Source organism: Onychostoma macrolepis, chromosome 04 (assembly GCF_012432095.1).
Source record: "Onychostoma macrolepis isolate SWU-2019 chromosome 04, ASM1243209v1, whole genome shotgun sequence".
Taxonomy (NCBI): Eukaryota; Metazoa; Chordata; class Actinopteri; order Cypriniformes; family Cyprinidae; genus Onychostoma; species Onychostoma macrolepis.
This window is the reverse complement of record NC_081158.1, coordinates 33,672,759-33,686,141: the sequence shown is the minus strand read 5'-3', so window position 1 is coordinate 33,686,141 and position 13,383 is coordinate 33,672,759. Positions and strand designations below refer to the sequence as shown.

General features: G+C 35.2%; 1 protein-coding gene across 1 annotated transcript; it reads right to left on the bottom strand.

Annotated features, from left to right (window-relative positions):
• Positions 1 to 348: 348 nt before the first annotated feature.
• On the bottom strand, positions 349 to 13,079 carry LOC131538917 (cytochrome P450 2J4-like). Its single transcript, XM_058773078.1, has 9 exons — positions 12,879 to 13,079; positions 8,288 to 8,450; positions 7,425 to 7,576; positions 7,188 to 7,379; positions 5,472 to 5,648; positions 4,644 to 4,785; positions 4,373 to 4,560; positions 3,488 to 3,629; positions 349 to 2,494 (listed from the first exon to the last, which is right to left on the bottom strand). Exons 1-9 carry the CDS (start codon positions 13,068 to 13,070, stop codon positions 2,319 to 2,321), a joined length of 1,524 nt encoding a protein of 507 aa, XP_058629061.1. The 5' UTR covers positions 13,071 to 13,079; the 3' UTR covers positions 349 to 2,318.
• Between the last annotated feature and the right edge of the window lie 304 nt (positions 13,080 to 13,383).

The following is a 13,383-nucleotide window of genomic DNA, read 5'->3' as shown; positions in this document are numbered from 1 at the left end:
TCAAGTGTTCTGCTTATTTACTCCTATTTATTTATTTTTTAATTAATTACCCTTTTTAATGTTTTTTCTCTCTTTCTCTCTCTTGAAATGTAATTGCTGTGTATTGTTAGGCCATCCTTGAATCCCTGGCTTTTTTCCTTGGTGTACTTTTTTTTTTTCTTCACATTTGTACTTCCTAAGCAAGTGTTTGATAATGAATAAATAAATAATAAACAAAAATTCAGGCCAAAGCATGTATAAAACAGCTTTTACAAACCCATTGCAAATGTTTTCTTGACAGTATAATACATTAAATGCAATTTAAATAATAAAATACTATTTAAAATGGGTTTTAAATTTTTTTATAATTATTATTCATTTGCGTGGCTTGTTTTGTTTGTTTTATGGAGAGCTTGTCTAAAAAAATGAAAGTAAGAGGCTCCACTTATCCTTTTACTTACTCAAAAGTCTCATTTAAAATGTCCACAAATTGTAAATCCCACAGACAATGGTTCAATGGTTCACCAGCAAACCAATGATTGTTTTTTTTTATTGATCAGAAAAGAAAAGAAAAAAAAACAAGTACAAATTTGCAATACAAAATAACTGCTAGGGTGTAAAAACAACATTATAAAAATACTTTAAAGAGAACACACTTGTAAAATTCAAATAGCTTTTTGTTTCTTCGATGGCAATATTGACTCAAAGTAATTCACTTCACTTTCAAACACTAAGCATGTTTTTTTCCTGAATACTTTCCATTTATGAATGTACAATTAAGCCATAAAAAGTCTATGGGATCTAATTATTGAGGATTGCATCGTAAAGTGCATGAAAATGTAAGTTTTTAGGTGTTAATATTTTAAGGTTTGGCTGACTGAAATGCTCTTTTATGTGTATGCATAGCAAGGTTTTTAAAAATAAATAAAAAGAAAACAAGTAGATTGAATAGAAAAAGAATAGAGAATGCTAGTGTTAGAGGCTCCATTTGTTTAAATAAAATAAAGCAAGTATTGTAAAGAGTGCAAGTGATAAAGGATCAAGTGTTTTTAGGGTTTTTTAATATAAATAAGTAAAAACAAAGTAGATAGAACAGAAATAGAGTAGCGAGTGCTATTGTTAGAGGATCACGATTTAGTCAAGAGAGGTATGGAGAATAAAGCATTTTGACTTCAAAAAAGCTAGTTTTGTCTTCAGTTTTAAAGAGTGCAGTTTTTGCACACGGTTATAGAGAAAGAATACACGTCTCTATCTTCTGTGGAACATGAAAGAAGATATTTTTAACTAAACAGTTGATGGTCTACTCCCCACTGACTTAGTATTAACTTAAGTTAACTTAACTAGCAACCGACAACTTAACAACTTTAGTTCATCTAATGAATAAAAGTCAGTCTATTGAGTTTTAAAAGATCTAAAAAAGATTTTTTAACATTTAGAAATGCACTTCATAATATGGGTAGTATACTATATCTCTTTATACCTCTTAAAACTAAAGGCAAACGTTTATGCTGACAGACGAATGTATTAAATCCAGAAGTTGCAATGAGATGCACATATATACCTCAGCACATGATTCTCACGATGTTAAATCAGCAAAACTATGATCAACCTGACCGCTAACTGACAATGACAACAGCTGCAGCATAAATTTAATTATATTTGAATAATAATTAACATAAAATGCTTTCAAGCTGCAATGCTTGTGCAATATTGTTCAATGTAAAATTGTTTGTTCAGATGACTCAAATTGAAACGCTGGGAGAACATTTGGATATGTTGTGAACAAATACTTGAGTATCTAAGTAAGGTAAACAAAACAACTTTTGCTAGTGGCATGTGTAGAGTATTCTTGTTCGATTCACACAAAAAATGAAACTGACTTCTACTAAAAAGTCTTTATTCAGGCTACTTTTTTGTTAGTAGAACTTTTCGAAAGTTGGATTTTTTTTTTCACAGTTGGCCACATTTTGATTCCTGTTTTTCCGACCCCAAATTTAAAACCTTTTCAAATGCTAATTAACGTATTATAGCACTTTTTACCTTAAAATTGATACAACTGAATTTAAAACATTTTACGACTTTTTATAGATTTATTTTGTTCCCCTTTATGACTTATATTCATGATCCTTTTTTTCAAGTGGATTTATTTGTAAATATTTTTGTATTATTTAAATCACCAAATAACCAACTAACCAATTGCCAGTCTACATCCAAACAATCAAATAATAAGCTAAAATGCATCATCATGTTTGCACCCAGACCCACACATTTTGGGTTCTTTACAAACTTTTTTTTTAATAATTACTGAAATGTATAAAATGATTTATGCATTGCTTGTTTCAGCGTGGCACTGCACATAATTCATATGGCTGGGGACAGTGAGTGGCCCCCAGTTTAAAGTCCAAGCTGGGCTCCACACCCGCTGGTGAAGAGAAAGTGAAGCGCTGCAGCAGAGAAGAGAAGAGGAGAAACAGCTCCATCCGTGCCAGTTGCTCCCCAAGACACACTCTCTTTCCTGAAAATCAGAAAAAAATGATGGGTAATCATAATAGGTTTCTTTTTTCTGGAAGCTTTTATAGGCATTTTTACCTTTATAAGGCCAATTTTCTAACCTGATTAAATGTGTGCATCCTCTTTTGTGTCAAATTCTTAATTTTAATCAATAAATTCAAATAGTAAGACCCTATAGGGCTGTTACCAATCAAATGAAATCAGTATCAACAAAGTTTGTGTTTGCAATGCAGAGGTGTCACAGAATCTGCATCTGAAGTGGCATTTAGATGCATTTACGTTTAATGCAGGACATGAATGCATTTAACCTACAGTTACAAATGCATAATTAATGTTTTTGATGTTTTAAAAACAAAACGTTCAACAGTGATATTTGAAACGATTTTGGGGGAAAAAAGGGAAAATATAATTTAAATATAAACCTAAAATCGCCAGTAGGTGGCGGCAAATCACTGCGTGAGTGAGTCATTGAGTCATTCATTCAACCGATTCGTTTAAACGGCTGATTGATTCGGTTTGTCACTCAGAGATGCAAAACAATTCTGCTGTGGCTTTATTTGAAACTACTTTCGTCGACAAAATAGAGAAAAAAACAGGAAATGTTGTGTCTAAAATGTAAGTCAATTAATAAAAAGTTTCTTGTTTATTGGACTGTTTTATAAAATCGATATCACATTTGCAATCGTACTAATATTTGGAGAAACAACTGTACTCTTCATGTGGTATTAACTATATCAGATTACATAAATATAGAAGACATAAAAAATATAGATACAAATTATACAAGACATACGGGGCCATATCTGCCCTTATCTTGAATTTTGGGGGAATCCTAAATGTTCTTTAATAGACTAAATCTAAATGTGCTCTAACTTGTACTGGGTGTGTTTTTGTTTGGTTTTTGCGATATATATAAACAACAATTACAATATATTCGTAAATATCGCACACCCTTATATCTTTGTATTATTTTCATGGAAACAGAGTTGTCCTGTACCTAGAGAAAAAGGTAAAAAGGCATCTCGTTTCCTAAATTTGCCCTCAGCATCCAGGAAGTGACCCGGGTTAAAACAGTGAGGCGTCTCCCACTCGGACTCATCAAACAGCACTGATGTCAAATTGCCGGTCACTATTGTGCCCTGCAAAAGTAAAATGATACTCTTATTATGCTTCGCTGTAAGAAATTACTCTGATTTTAACGGTAAAAATTTTTGAAAATGCTACAGTAAAAACCTGTTAAATGGTTAATGGTAAATTCCTGTAAAATGTACAGTAAACTGACGTTCCCAGAATTCCCTGCATTGCATTTAAAATTTTGTTTGAATTTGATGTTTTTTCTTTGAAATAACTATGTTTCTTAGTTTTTTCTTATCAGTTATGTTTATTAGGGTTGTATGTTACATCTAATGTTGTTAAATTAATGTTTATTGCATATTTCAGTTTAATGATTCTCACCATGATGGTGTTTAGTGCTTGTGTGAATGACACTGTGCACCTTCTATATATGTTATTATTTAAAAGCTGCTTGTGATGGGCTTTGGCTCATCATGTGACTTTTTCATCACCATCTGCATTTGGTGGTTATCAGTGTATTTCAAAGGTATTTCAAAACAGATTTCAGTACTTTAATAGGTTGGTATGTTAACATTATATCAGTTAATGAAATTACGGTATTTAACTGCAAATTTAAGTTAAAACCGTAAAACGTAAAATGTTTTTACCGTGTTTTTACGGTAGAATTCCGGCAACCACAGCTGCCGTTTTTTTACTGTAAATTTTACGGAATTTTTTTTTACAGTGTTCAACTAATAGGTTCTAAACATAAATGTATATTACAAAAATTCATATTCCCACATAGTGCATTAAACATCACTAGACCAACCTTTGGAACGGAGTATCTTCCTATCTGAATATCTTCCACAGTAGCCCGGGCCACATTCATTGGGACAACATTTCCAAATCTCTGTATCTCATGAATGACAGCATTGGTGTAGGGCATGTTGTCTTTGTCTGATAAAGACGGCTGCCGTGACCCTCCCACAACACGATCGATCTCCTCCTGAACTTTGGCTGAAGATACAAAGTCCAAGCAAAACTGAGAGTGTGTGCACTTTATGTGCATATGAATGCAGTTTCTCATAATAAGCTCTCACCCTGTATCTCTGAATATTTTATCATGTAGAGAAGACCCCAGTACAGAGTGGTGGAGGTGGTCTCGTTTCCCGCTCCAAACAGATCCAGAGTACAGAAGCACAAGTTTTCCACATCGAATCCAGCGGCTGTGTCATCTTTAAGCTAAACGACATGATTGAAAGGCATTTCAATTTAATTACATTATTATCAGTGTTGGAAAGGTTACTTTGGAAATGTAACAGGTTACAGATTACAAGTTTAAAATGTAACGAGTAGGGTAACTATTTCAATTACTTTATTAATGTAACTGATTACATTTGAATACTTTTTGATTACTTTTCAAAATTTCTAATGAATGTTTTCAACTATTATTCCTTTACAAACATTTAAAGCAGACAGGGTTAACATTACAGTAGGACTAAGCACTGATTACTGTCAGACTTTCAAAATCATCTTCATCACTTGAATTAAGATTATAATAATGTAATTCATTTTAAAGCACAGCCACCGTAAATTCAGATTTTAGCACCTCTTTTTACTTTGAGATCGTTCTGAGGTTAAATATAGATTTAAAATCATAACAAGGTATAGTTTAATAGCTACTGTTTTTGAAATAAAATCCTTGCATTGCTATGACAAGAAACACTGGCATCTAACAATGCCTTAAAAGGTCTTAAAAAATAAAGCATATACATAAACATTAAAACGGCTATCAAATAGTCATGTGTCCTAAACTCCTAAAACACTGGAGTCTCATATTTTAAAGCAGTCAACTAGTTACTCCCCAACACTGATTATTATTACCAGAGCATTGCACGTACTGATGCCCCCCTAAGAAAGGGTCTTACTTTTTCCATCTCTCCAAGGAAGCAGTCAATGTAGTCTCGAGGATTTGATGGATCATAATCCACTCTGTGTGCGTTCACCTTCTCTCGAACAAAGTCAATAACCCCTTGCCACAGAATAAAAATGTTCTTATGCGGTCCAGGCACTCGCCGCATGAGCCATGGAAACATGTTATACAGCTAAAGAAAGGAGAACAGAAAGCAAGGAGGGTATTAATGCAAATCCAGAGGCTGCAGTTTCAGGACTGCATTTCTAAGACCCTATAGTTTTATTTTATTTTAATTTATTTTATTGTGTGTATGTACACTACCAGTCAAAAGGTTTTGAACAGATTTTTAATGTTTTTTTAAAGAAGACTCTTCTGCTCACCAAGCCTGCATTTATTCGATCCAAAGTACAGCAAAAACAGTAAAATTTTGAAATATTTTTACGATTTAAAATAACTGTTTTCTATTTGAATATATTTTAAACTGTAATTTCTTTCAGTGATCAAAGCTGTATTTTCAGCATCATTACTCCAGTCTTCAGTGTCACATGATCTTCAGAAATCATTCTAATATGCTGATCTGCTGTTCAAAAAAAACATTTATTATTATATATATAGTTTTTTAAAAAAAATTCAGGATATCAGGATTTCAGGAAAGATCCAAAGATCAGCATTTATCTGAAATAAAAAGCTTTTGTAACATACCATTCAAAAGCTTGTAGTCAGTGTAATGTTTTATTTTTTAATAAAAAATAAAGTGATGATAAAGACATTTATAATGTTATAAAAGATTTCTATTTCAGATCAATTCTGTTCTTTTGAACTTTCTATTCATCAAAGAAACCTGGAAAAAAATTCTACTCGGCTGTTTTCAACATAATAATAATAATAATAATACTAATCAAATGTTTTGAGCAGCAAATCAGAATATCAGAATGATTTCTGAAGGATCATGTGACTGGAGTAAAGATGCTGAAAATTCAGCTTTGATCACAAAAATAAATGACATTTTAAAATATATTCAAATAGAAAACAGTTATTTTAACTAGTAAAAATATTTCAAAATGTTACTGTTTTTGCTGTACTTTGGATAAAATAAATTCAGTCTTGGAGAGACATCATTTTAAAAAAAATCTTACTGTTCAAAAGCTTTTGACTGATAGTGTATGTTATTATTTTCAATGAATTATATAGTTGTTTAATTGTATACACTTAATTATTGTCCAAACCAGCTCCTAACCCTGGTAACCCTCTTGAAATATTTAACATAATTTATTTCAATTCAAGTATTTTATATTATATTCAGTTTTCTTGGAAAAAAAGACTTGTGTCTGTGCGAGGCAGCACAGCGCTTCACGTCTGATGTGTGACCCACTTAACAAAGTGCTGTAAACGGGTTAAACGATTGCGCTACAAATGAGTGTGTTTATTAGTATGTAAATAATTTGCATACAAATACCAGTTTACAACATCCAACAGCACAAGGAACTGTTTTGCACAGCTATATCGCCTCAAACACTCATGTTCACGCCAGCTTTTACATTAAAAATAAGATGGAAAGATAAAAAAGGAGTAGTTCCCATGGATCTAGTCTTTGCATCTGTTGGATTAGAATTGGCCAGATGGCGCTGACACAAAAAATAGGGTCCTAGAAATGCGGTCCTGAAACTGCAGTGTTTTGCAGTATTGCTAAAAAGCAGCTGAGCAGTAAAAAATTGTTCAAATGTGAAACCTGAGCACAGACGCCTCCTTGCAGATGCACAGCTTCATTGATGTTCTTCAACAGAGACTGAAAGCCATTGTCACTGTACTCAAATCGATTACCAAACACAAGCACACAGATCACATTTGCGACAGCATTGTTCAGCAGTGAGCGAGGGTCAAACAGTCGCCTGGAACAGAAGTTGTTAATCATGCTGTGCTTCTGATTTCAAATGTAATTTTCAAATGTTTTCAAAGCTCAGTAAACACCTTGTTCGTTTGAAACGGCCTCATTCAGAAAGCAACATTCGAGACTGATGGACGGCTCCAGGCTTTTCTTTCCCAAACCGAACTTCCGAAGGGTTGAGAGTGCAAATCTCCTCTGTTGTTTCCATTTATACCCACAAGCAGCAACTAAACCTGATCACAAAACAGACCCTTTACAGTTCATTGATTACTGATCAAATGTAATAGGTTACAGATTACCCTATTAAAATGTAATAAGTAGTGTAACTGTTTCAATTACTTTATTAAAGTAACTGATTACTTTTCTAAATTTCGAATGAATGTTTTCAACTATTATTCAAACATTTAAAGCAAGCCGGGTTTTCCTTACAGTAGGACTCGACGCTGATTTCTTGAATTAAGATTATAATCATTTAATTTTAAAGCACTGCCAAAATCAGACCTCTTTTTACTTAAAAATGTTAAAAATAGATTAAAATCATAACAAGATACAGTTTAATAGCTATGATACTGTTTTTGAAATAAAATCCTTGCATTGCTATGACAAGAAACACTGGCATTTAACAATGCCTTGGAAAAAAAGGTCTTAAAAAATAAAGTATATACATAAACACAAATAGAAATTAAAACGGCTGTCAAATAGTCATGTGTCCTAAACTCCTAAAACGCTGGAGTCTCATATTTTAAAGCAGTCAATGCAATTTGGAAAAATATTCAGATGTAAACCACTTTGTAACCATTAACATTTTCATAAGTAACTGTAATTTAATTACACATTTTTTTCTCAGTAACTGTAACAGATTACAGTTACATTTATCATGCAATTAAATTATGTAACTCTGTTACATGTATATTACCAATTTGGCATTCGGACATTAGACTGACCTTTGTCTCCAACGACATCATAAAATAAAGGTAAGATGGGTCGACCAGCAAGGTTGTCATCATGTTGTAAATACACCTCCTTCACGAGTTTATATCCATCCAACACAACAATTCTTGATCCGAGAATTCTAAGGCTGAAAATCTTGCCGTATTTTTCTGCAAACTGTAAAATATGATTTGTTGTCAGAACCTGAGCTCCTGAAGTAACAGCATATAATCAGTATAATCAAAACACAGACGCAGAAACGAGCAATCTCATATGTGATGCATATAAAAAATAAAGCGATCATCAACAATAAACAGCATATTAATGGAACCGAGTGAAATGTCAATCCAGGAATTGGTAAAGGACTGTGCAAGCGATCTACTGCATCTTTGCTTTGAACATCGTACTGAATATGATCCAAATATAGTAGGCTATTTGATAAAAAAAATTTGATTTTCTCTTACCTTCCTACTTACCTACACTCTTAAAAATAAAGGTGCTTAAAAGGTTCTTCACAGCGATGCCACAGAAGAACCATTCAGTCAAAGGTTCTTTAAAGAACCATCTCTTTCTTACCTTTTTATAATCTGAAGAACCTTCTTTTGCCACAAAGAACCTTTTGTGAAACAGAAAGGTTCTTCAGATGTTAAAGGTTCTTTATGCATATGTTCTTTATGAAGCACCTTTATTTTTAAGTGTACGTTCAAGTGTTGCTAAAAACGATAGAATAAAAAAGATAAAAGTTGATAAAAAAAAAAGATAGAATAAAAGGGATTGTTTTTAAGTATAGAGGCTCTGTTCTTTGTTTTGATGTAGGCTATTGCATACAATATCTGGGCGTCATGAAATTCTAGTGAAAATGATCAAAAATGCTGGCGGTGACTGGCAACTTTTTTCAAAAACGCTGGCGGGGAAAGAGTTAAAAAAGGCTTATCAATGCCTAGGTTTATTGAAGAAACTGAGTTTTATTAGGCCTATTGAAAAGGACATTCTGGTAGTTTTATAGAAATCACTTGCAGAACCTGTTCTTACTAAGTCTGTCCAGATTCCCTCAGCCTACCACACCTACCAGGACGTATTCAGTAAGGTCGCTGCGACCCATCTTCCACCTCACCGGCCGTGGGACTGCGCGATTGACCTGCTGCCTGGGGCCAAACTACCTAAAGGGCGTATCTATCCCCTATCGATCCCGGAGCGCGCTGCCATGGAGGAGTACGTAAAGGAAGCCTTACAACAGGGGTTCATCCGTCCCTCCACTTCACCCGCGGCATCCAGTTTCTTCTTTGTGGCAAAAAAGGATGGGGGACTACGTCCATGCATTGATTACAGAGCACTCAACGCACAAACCGTCAAATTCGCCTATCCGTTAACCACTAGTGCCCGCTTCCCTAGAGGAACTCCGTGGAGCCCGGCTATTCACCAAACTCTATCTCCGTAGCGCCTATAACTTAATCCGTATTCGCAAAGGAGATGAGTGGAAGATGGCCTTTATTATAACACCCACCGGGCACTATGAATACCGGGTCATGCCGTATGGCCTTTCAAACTCACCATCCGTCTTTCAAAACTTCATGAATAAGATCTTCAGGGACATGCTTAATCGGTTTGTGCTCATCTACATAGATGATATCCTCATTTACTCACCTAATCTCGAAGAGCATCAAAACCATGTGGCCCAGGTACTCCAACGCCTCCGTCAGTACCATCTCTATCTCAAACTTGAGAAATGTGAATTCCACCAACCCATAATTCACTTCTTGGGATACATCATAGACGCGGAAGGAGTGCGGATGGATCCCCATTTCAGTGCGTACTCTGATTTCAACCGCCACTCTTTCCCTGGACAGGAGAGCCCTCAGAAGTCCCGGCGGTTGACCACTGGTTCCGGGAGAGCGAGAGGGTATGGGACTCAGCGCATGTCCATCTCCAGCGGGCAGTACGGAGGCACAAGGACTACGCCGATGCCCTTCGCGCCGCCACACCCATATACCAACCGGGTGACCGAGTCTGGCTCTCCACTCGGGATATCCGCCTCCGTCTGCCCTGCAGGAAGCTGAGTCCCGTTACGTAGGTCCATTCCCTGTCATACGAAGAATAAACGAAGTCACCTACGAACTACAGCTTCCAGACACCTACCGTATTTCACCCACCTTCCATGTATCACTATTAAAACCTTTCATTAATCCCATTCTCCCTCCTTCCACAGAGCATGAAAGTACCACCCCCTCCCGAAGCCGATCCAAACGAGACCATCTACAGAGTTAAAGAGATCCTAGACTCCCGACTCCAGTATCTGGTAGATTGGGAGGGATTTGGCCCCGAAGAAAGATCATGGATAAACAGAGAGGATGTTCTGGATCCATCCCTTCTCTCCGACTTTCATCTGTCACACCCTGACCGCCCTGCTCCAAGAGGACGTGGTCGCCCTCACCGTCGGTCCCGGGCGCCACTTGCCACTTACCTGCACACTATATCCAAACACTCACCTCACTCCATCGTTGGCTGATCTCAAGGTTGCACGCCAATCTCCTACCGCTACCTACCTTCTGGACTGCCGGAACCTGAAGACTCCTTCTCCTACCCAAGTTCACCTAAAGGAGAACCAAGATGAGATTGATTATCCCTCAATGAGAAGATCTTATGTTATGTTATCATTTTGAACCCTTTGCGGGAAAACATTTTCTGTTGAGCACAATTAAAGAAGATTGTTACTACTTTCCCAGTGTTTGTCTCTCAGTCCAGACGTGACACCTAGGCATAAAACCACATAATTAAAATGGGATGCCCTCATTGGTGTGACATCATGTTGGTGGGCGGGGCATGCATCAAACAGGAAGTTGACCATGAAATGCATGAACTGAGGAAAATGACATAAGCTTTTGCTAGTTTTCATAATAAGGTCCTAAAATTGTCATAGCTACTATATTATATAAACCTTTGATGGAAACATAAATATGATGCACTACTTCTACAAAATCAGTAAAAAAAGTGTTAATATCATGTTTCTATTTTCCGAATGAGGTTGTTTTTATTTTGTCCCATCCACCCAAACACAATTTTGGGTGATTGGGACAGTGCTTAAAGGCTTTGCTAATTAAGAAAATGATTTACCTTGTAATAGAGAACCATTGTATATGATCTGTATGCCCTGAATTAGTGGTTTCTGGCCTTTTTATTTATGCAAGCCCTAATCAACCACAAAAATATTCATGAACTATCTAAATTTTTGCTAAAATAAAAATTCTGAAATAGAAGCATGTTGAAAATAGAAGCATTATAGATAAATGTTTTTGTTGCAGTAATAAACCATATTCATGTTTCTGTAGGTTAAATGTGTTTGTCAAACAGTTAATTGGTGATGGGGCCACCCAACAATTTATTTTATGTTTTATTTTTTTTTTATTTTTGGACCTGAAGCATTTTTTTGTTTGTCTAATATTTGATTTTTAAATATTTTCAATGACTTTTGGACTTCAAGACTTCTTGTTACACATTGTATGAATTTTGGATGGATTTATGAAGTGAGAAATAAAGTTGAACAGAAATAAACATGGGCTCTTAATAATGATGAACAGAAAATGAAATATTGCATATAAAATTATATTAAAGTTTGAACTAACTTGCAATACAGTAAATATTCTTACACTACCCTAAATCAATGAAAAAATGTGCTGTCCCAATCACCCAAATGTTACCAAAAAAATGTTTTGGCTCAGTTTACAGAAAAGTCTATGTAACACATCCTTTCATCATAATATAACATTGATTCCTCCTCAAATGGGTAGTTATTCTTCAGTATTAAAGAAATATATCATGTGTTTCGCTGATGTTTTTAATTTATGGCAAGAAACCTTGCTCAAATCGGAAATTCAAAAACTGTCCGAATAACCCTTAATTCACCCTACGTAATGATCACAACGTCATTTAGCAACAAATCAACCTTTCTTTAGCAACTTCCCCTGAAAAGCCTCTGCTATTGTGGGAGACTCTTCCCATCCCCTGCATTCATTGTTCTTTGTACTTCCATCTGGCAGACTGTAGCCTATAAAGTGCCTTTGGTGAGAAAGTCCAAGTATATAAAGACCTGTATGCAACTGCCATTGGTATTTTAAAGATGCATTTTTAAAGTGATGTAATGTTAATTGCAGTTGTGATTATTATTTGTATTGTTTGTTTGTTGAGCCTAGAATTTTCTACTGCACTGGGGACAGACAATAAAGCCTTTGAATTGAACTGAATTCTTCATGCGTTATTAAGACAGTTATTCATTTTACATGATAATATTGCATTATGTAACGCTATGTCACTGATGGGCTCTAAATTTCATTATTTGCCATATAAATATGAGAAACACAAGGCTCTGGGAACATACTTTACGCAACTGCGTCACAACCGAGTTACACATTCTGACTAGAAAGCAAGGTTCAAGTGGTTTCCTTTTATAGCTTTTGCAACTGTAACTGTAATATGTTTATGTTGTGGATATAGCTATAGCTGATGAAGATCATCTACAGCAGTTTATTCTCGGTGTCGTAGTCATTTTCGCTGTTTGCAGTCACTAACCCCTATCATATTTCTTTAGTTATAAGCTGGAAATGTATTTACCTGTGAGAACTGAAGATGAATCCTACCATTTTCGATATGATGAAGGTCTCCTATAAACGGCAAAGACCGTGGTCCAGGAGGAAAGTTCTTAGGCGCTTTATTTCTGATATAATCACTCAGCAATAAAAACACACAGGAAAATATAAAAACACCCTTGATGTCGATCCACTCGTAAAGGTGCAACAGGTTCATGACTGGATTCCTTGGTTATGCTTACCGTGTTGAATTGAATACAGTGTTTACAGCTAATTTTCAAGTTGCTAAAGGCAGGACAATTTGCTGCTACAAGTTGTTAAATGAAGGTATGTCGTTGCGCGATGCACATCGTTATGCAACGAGGCAAACTGCATAGAATACACAATCAGCTCACTTAAATCTCTGCAAAAAATACTATTGAACATTTACACATTTTTGAACAATTTTAGGGTAGAGTTGGGGATTGTGTCATTTTTTTCAGTGAAACAAAATTTAAATGTGTTCAGAAAAGTTATCATAGTTTTAGTGA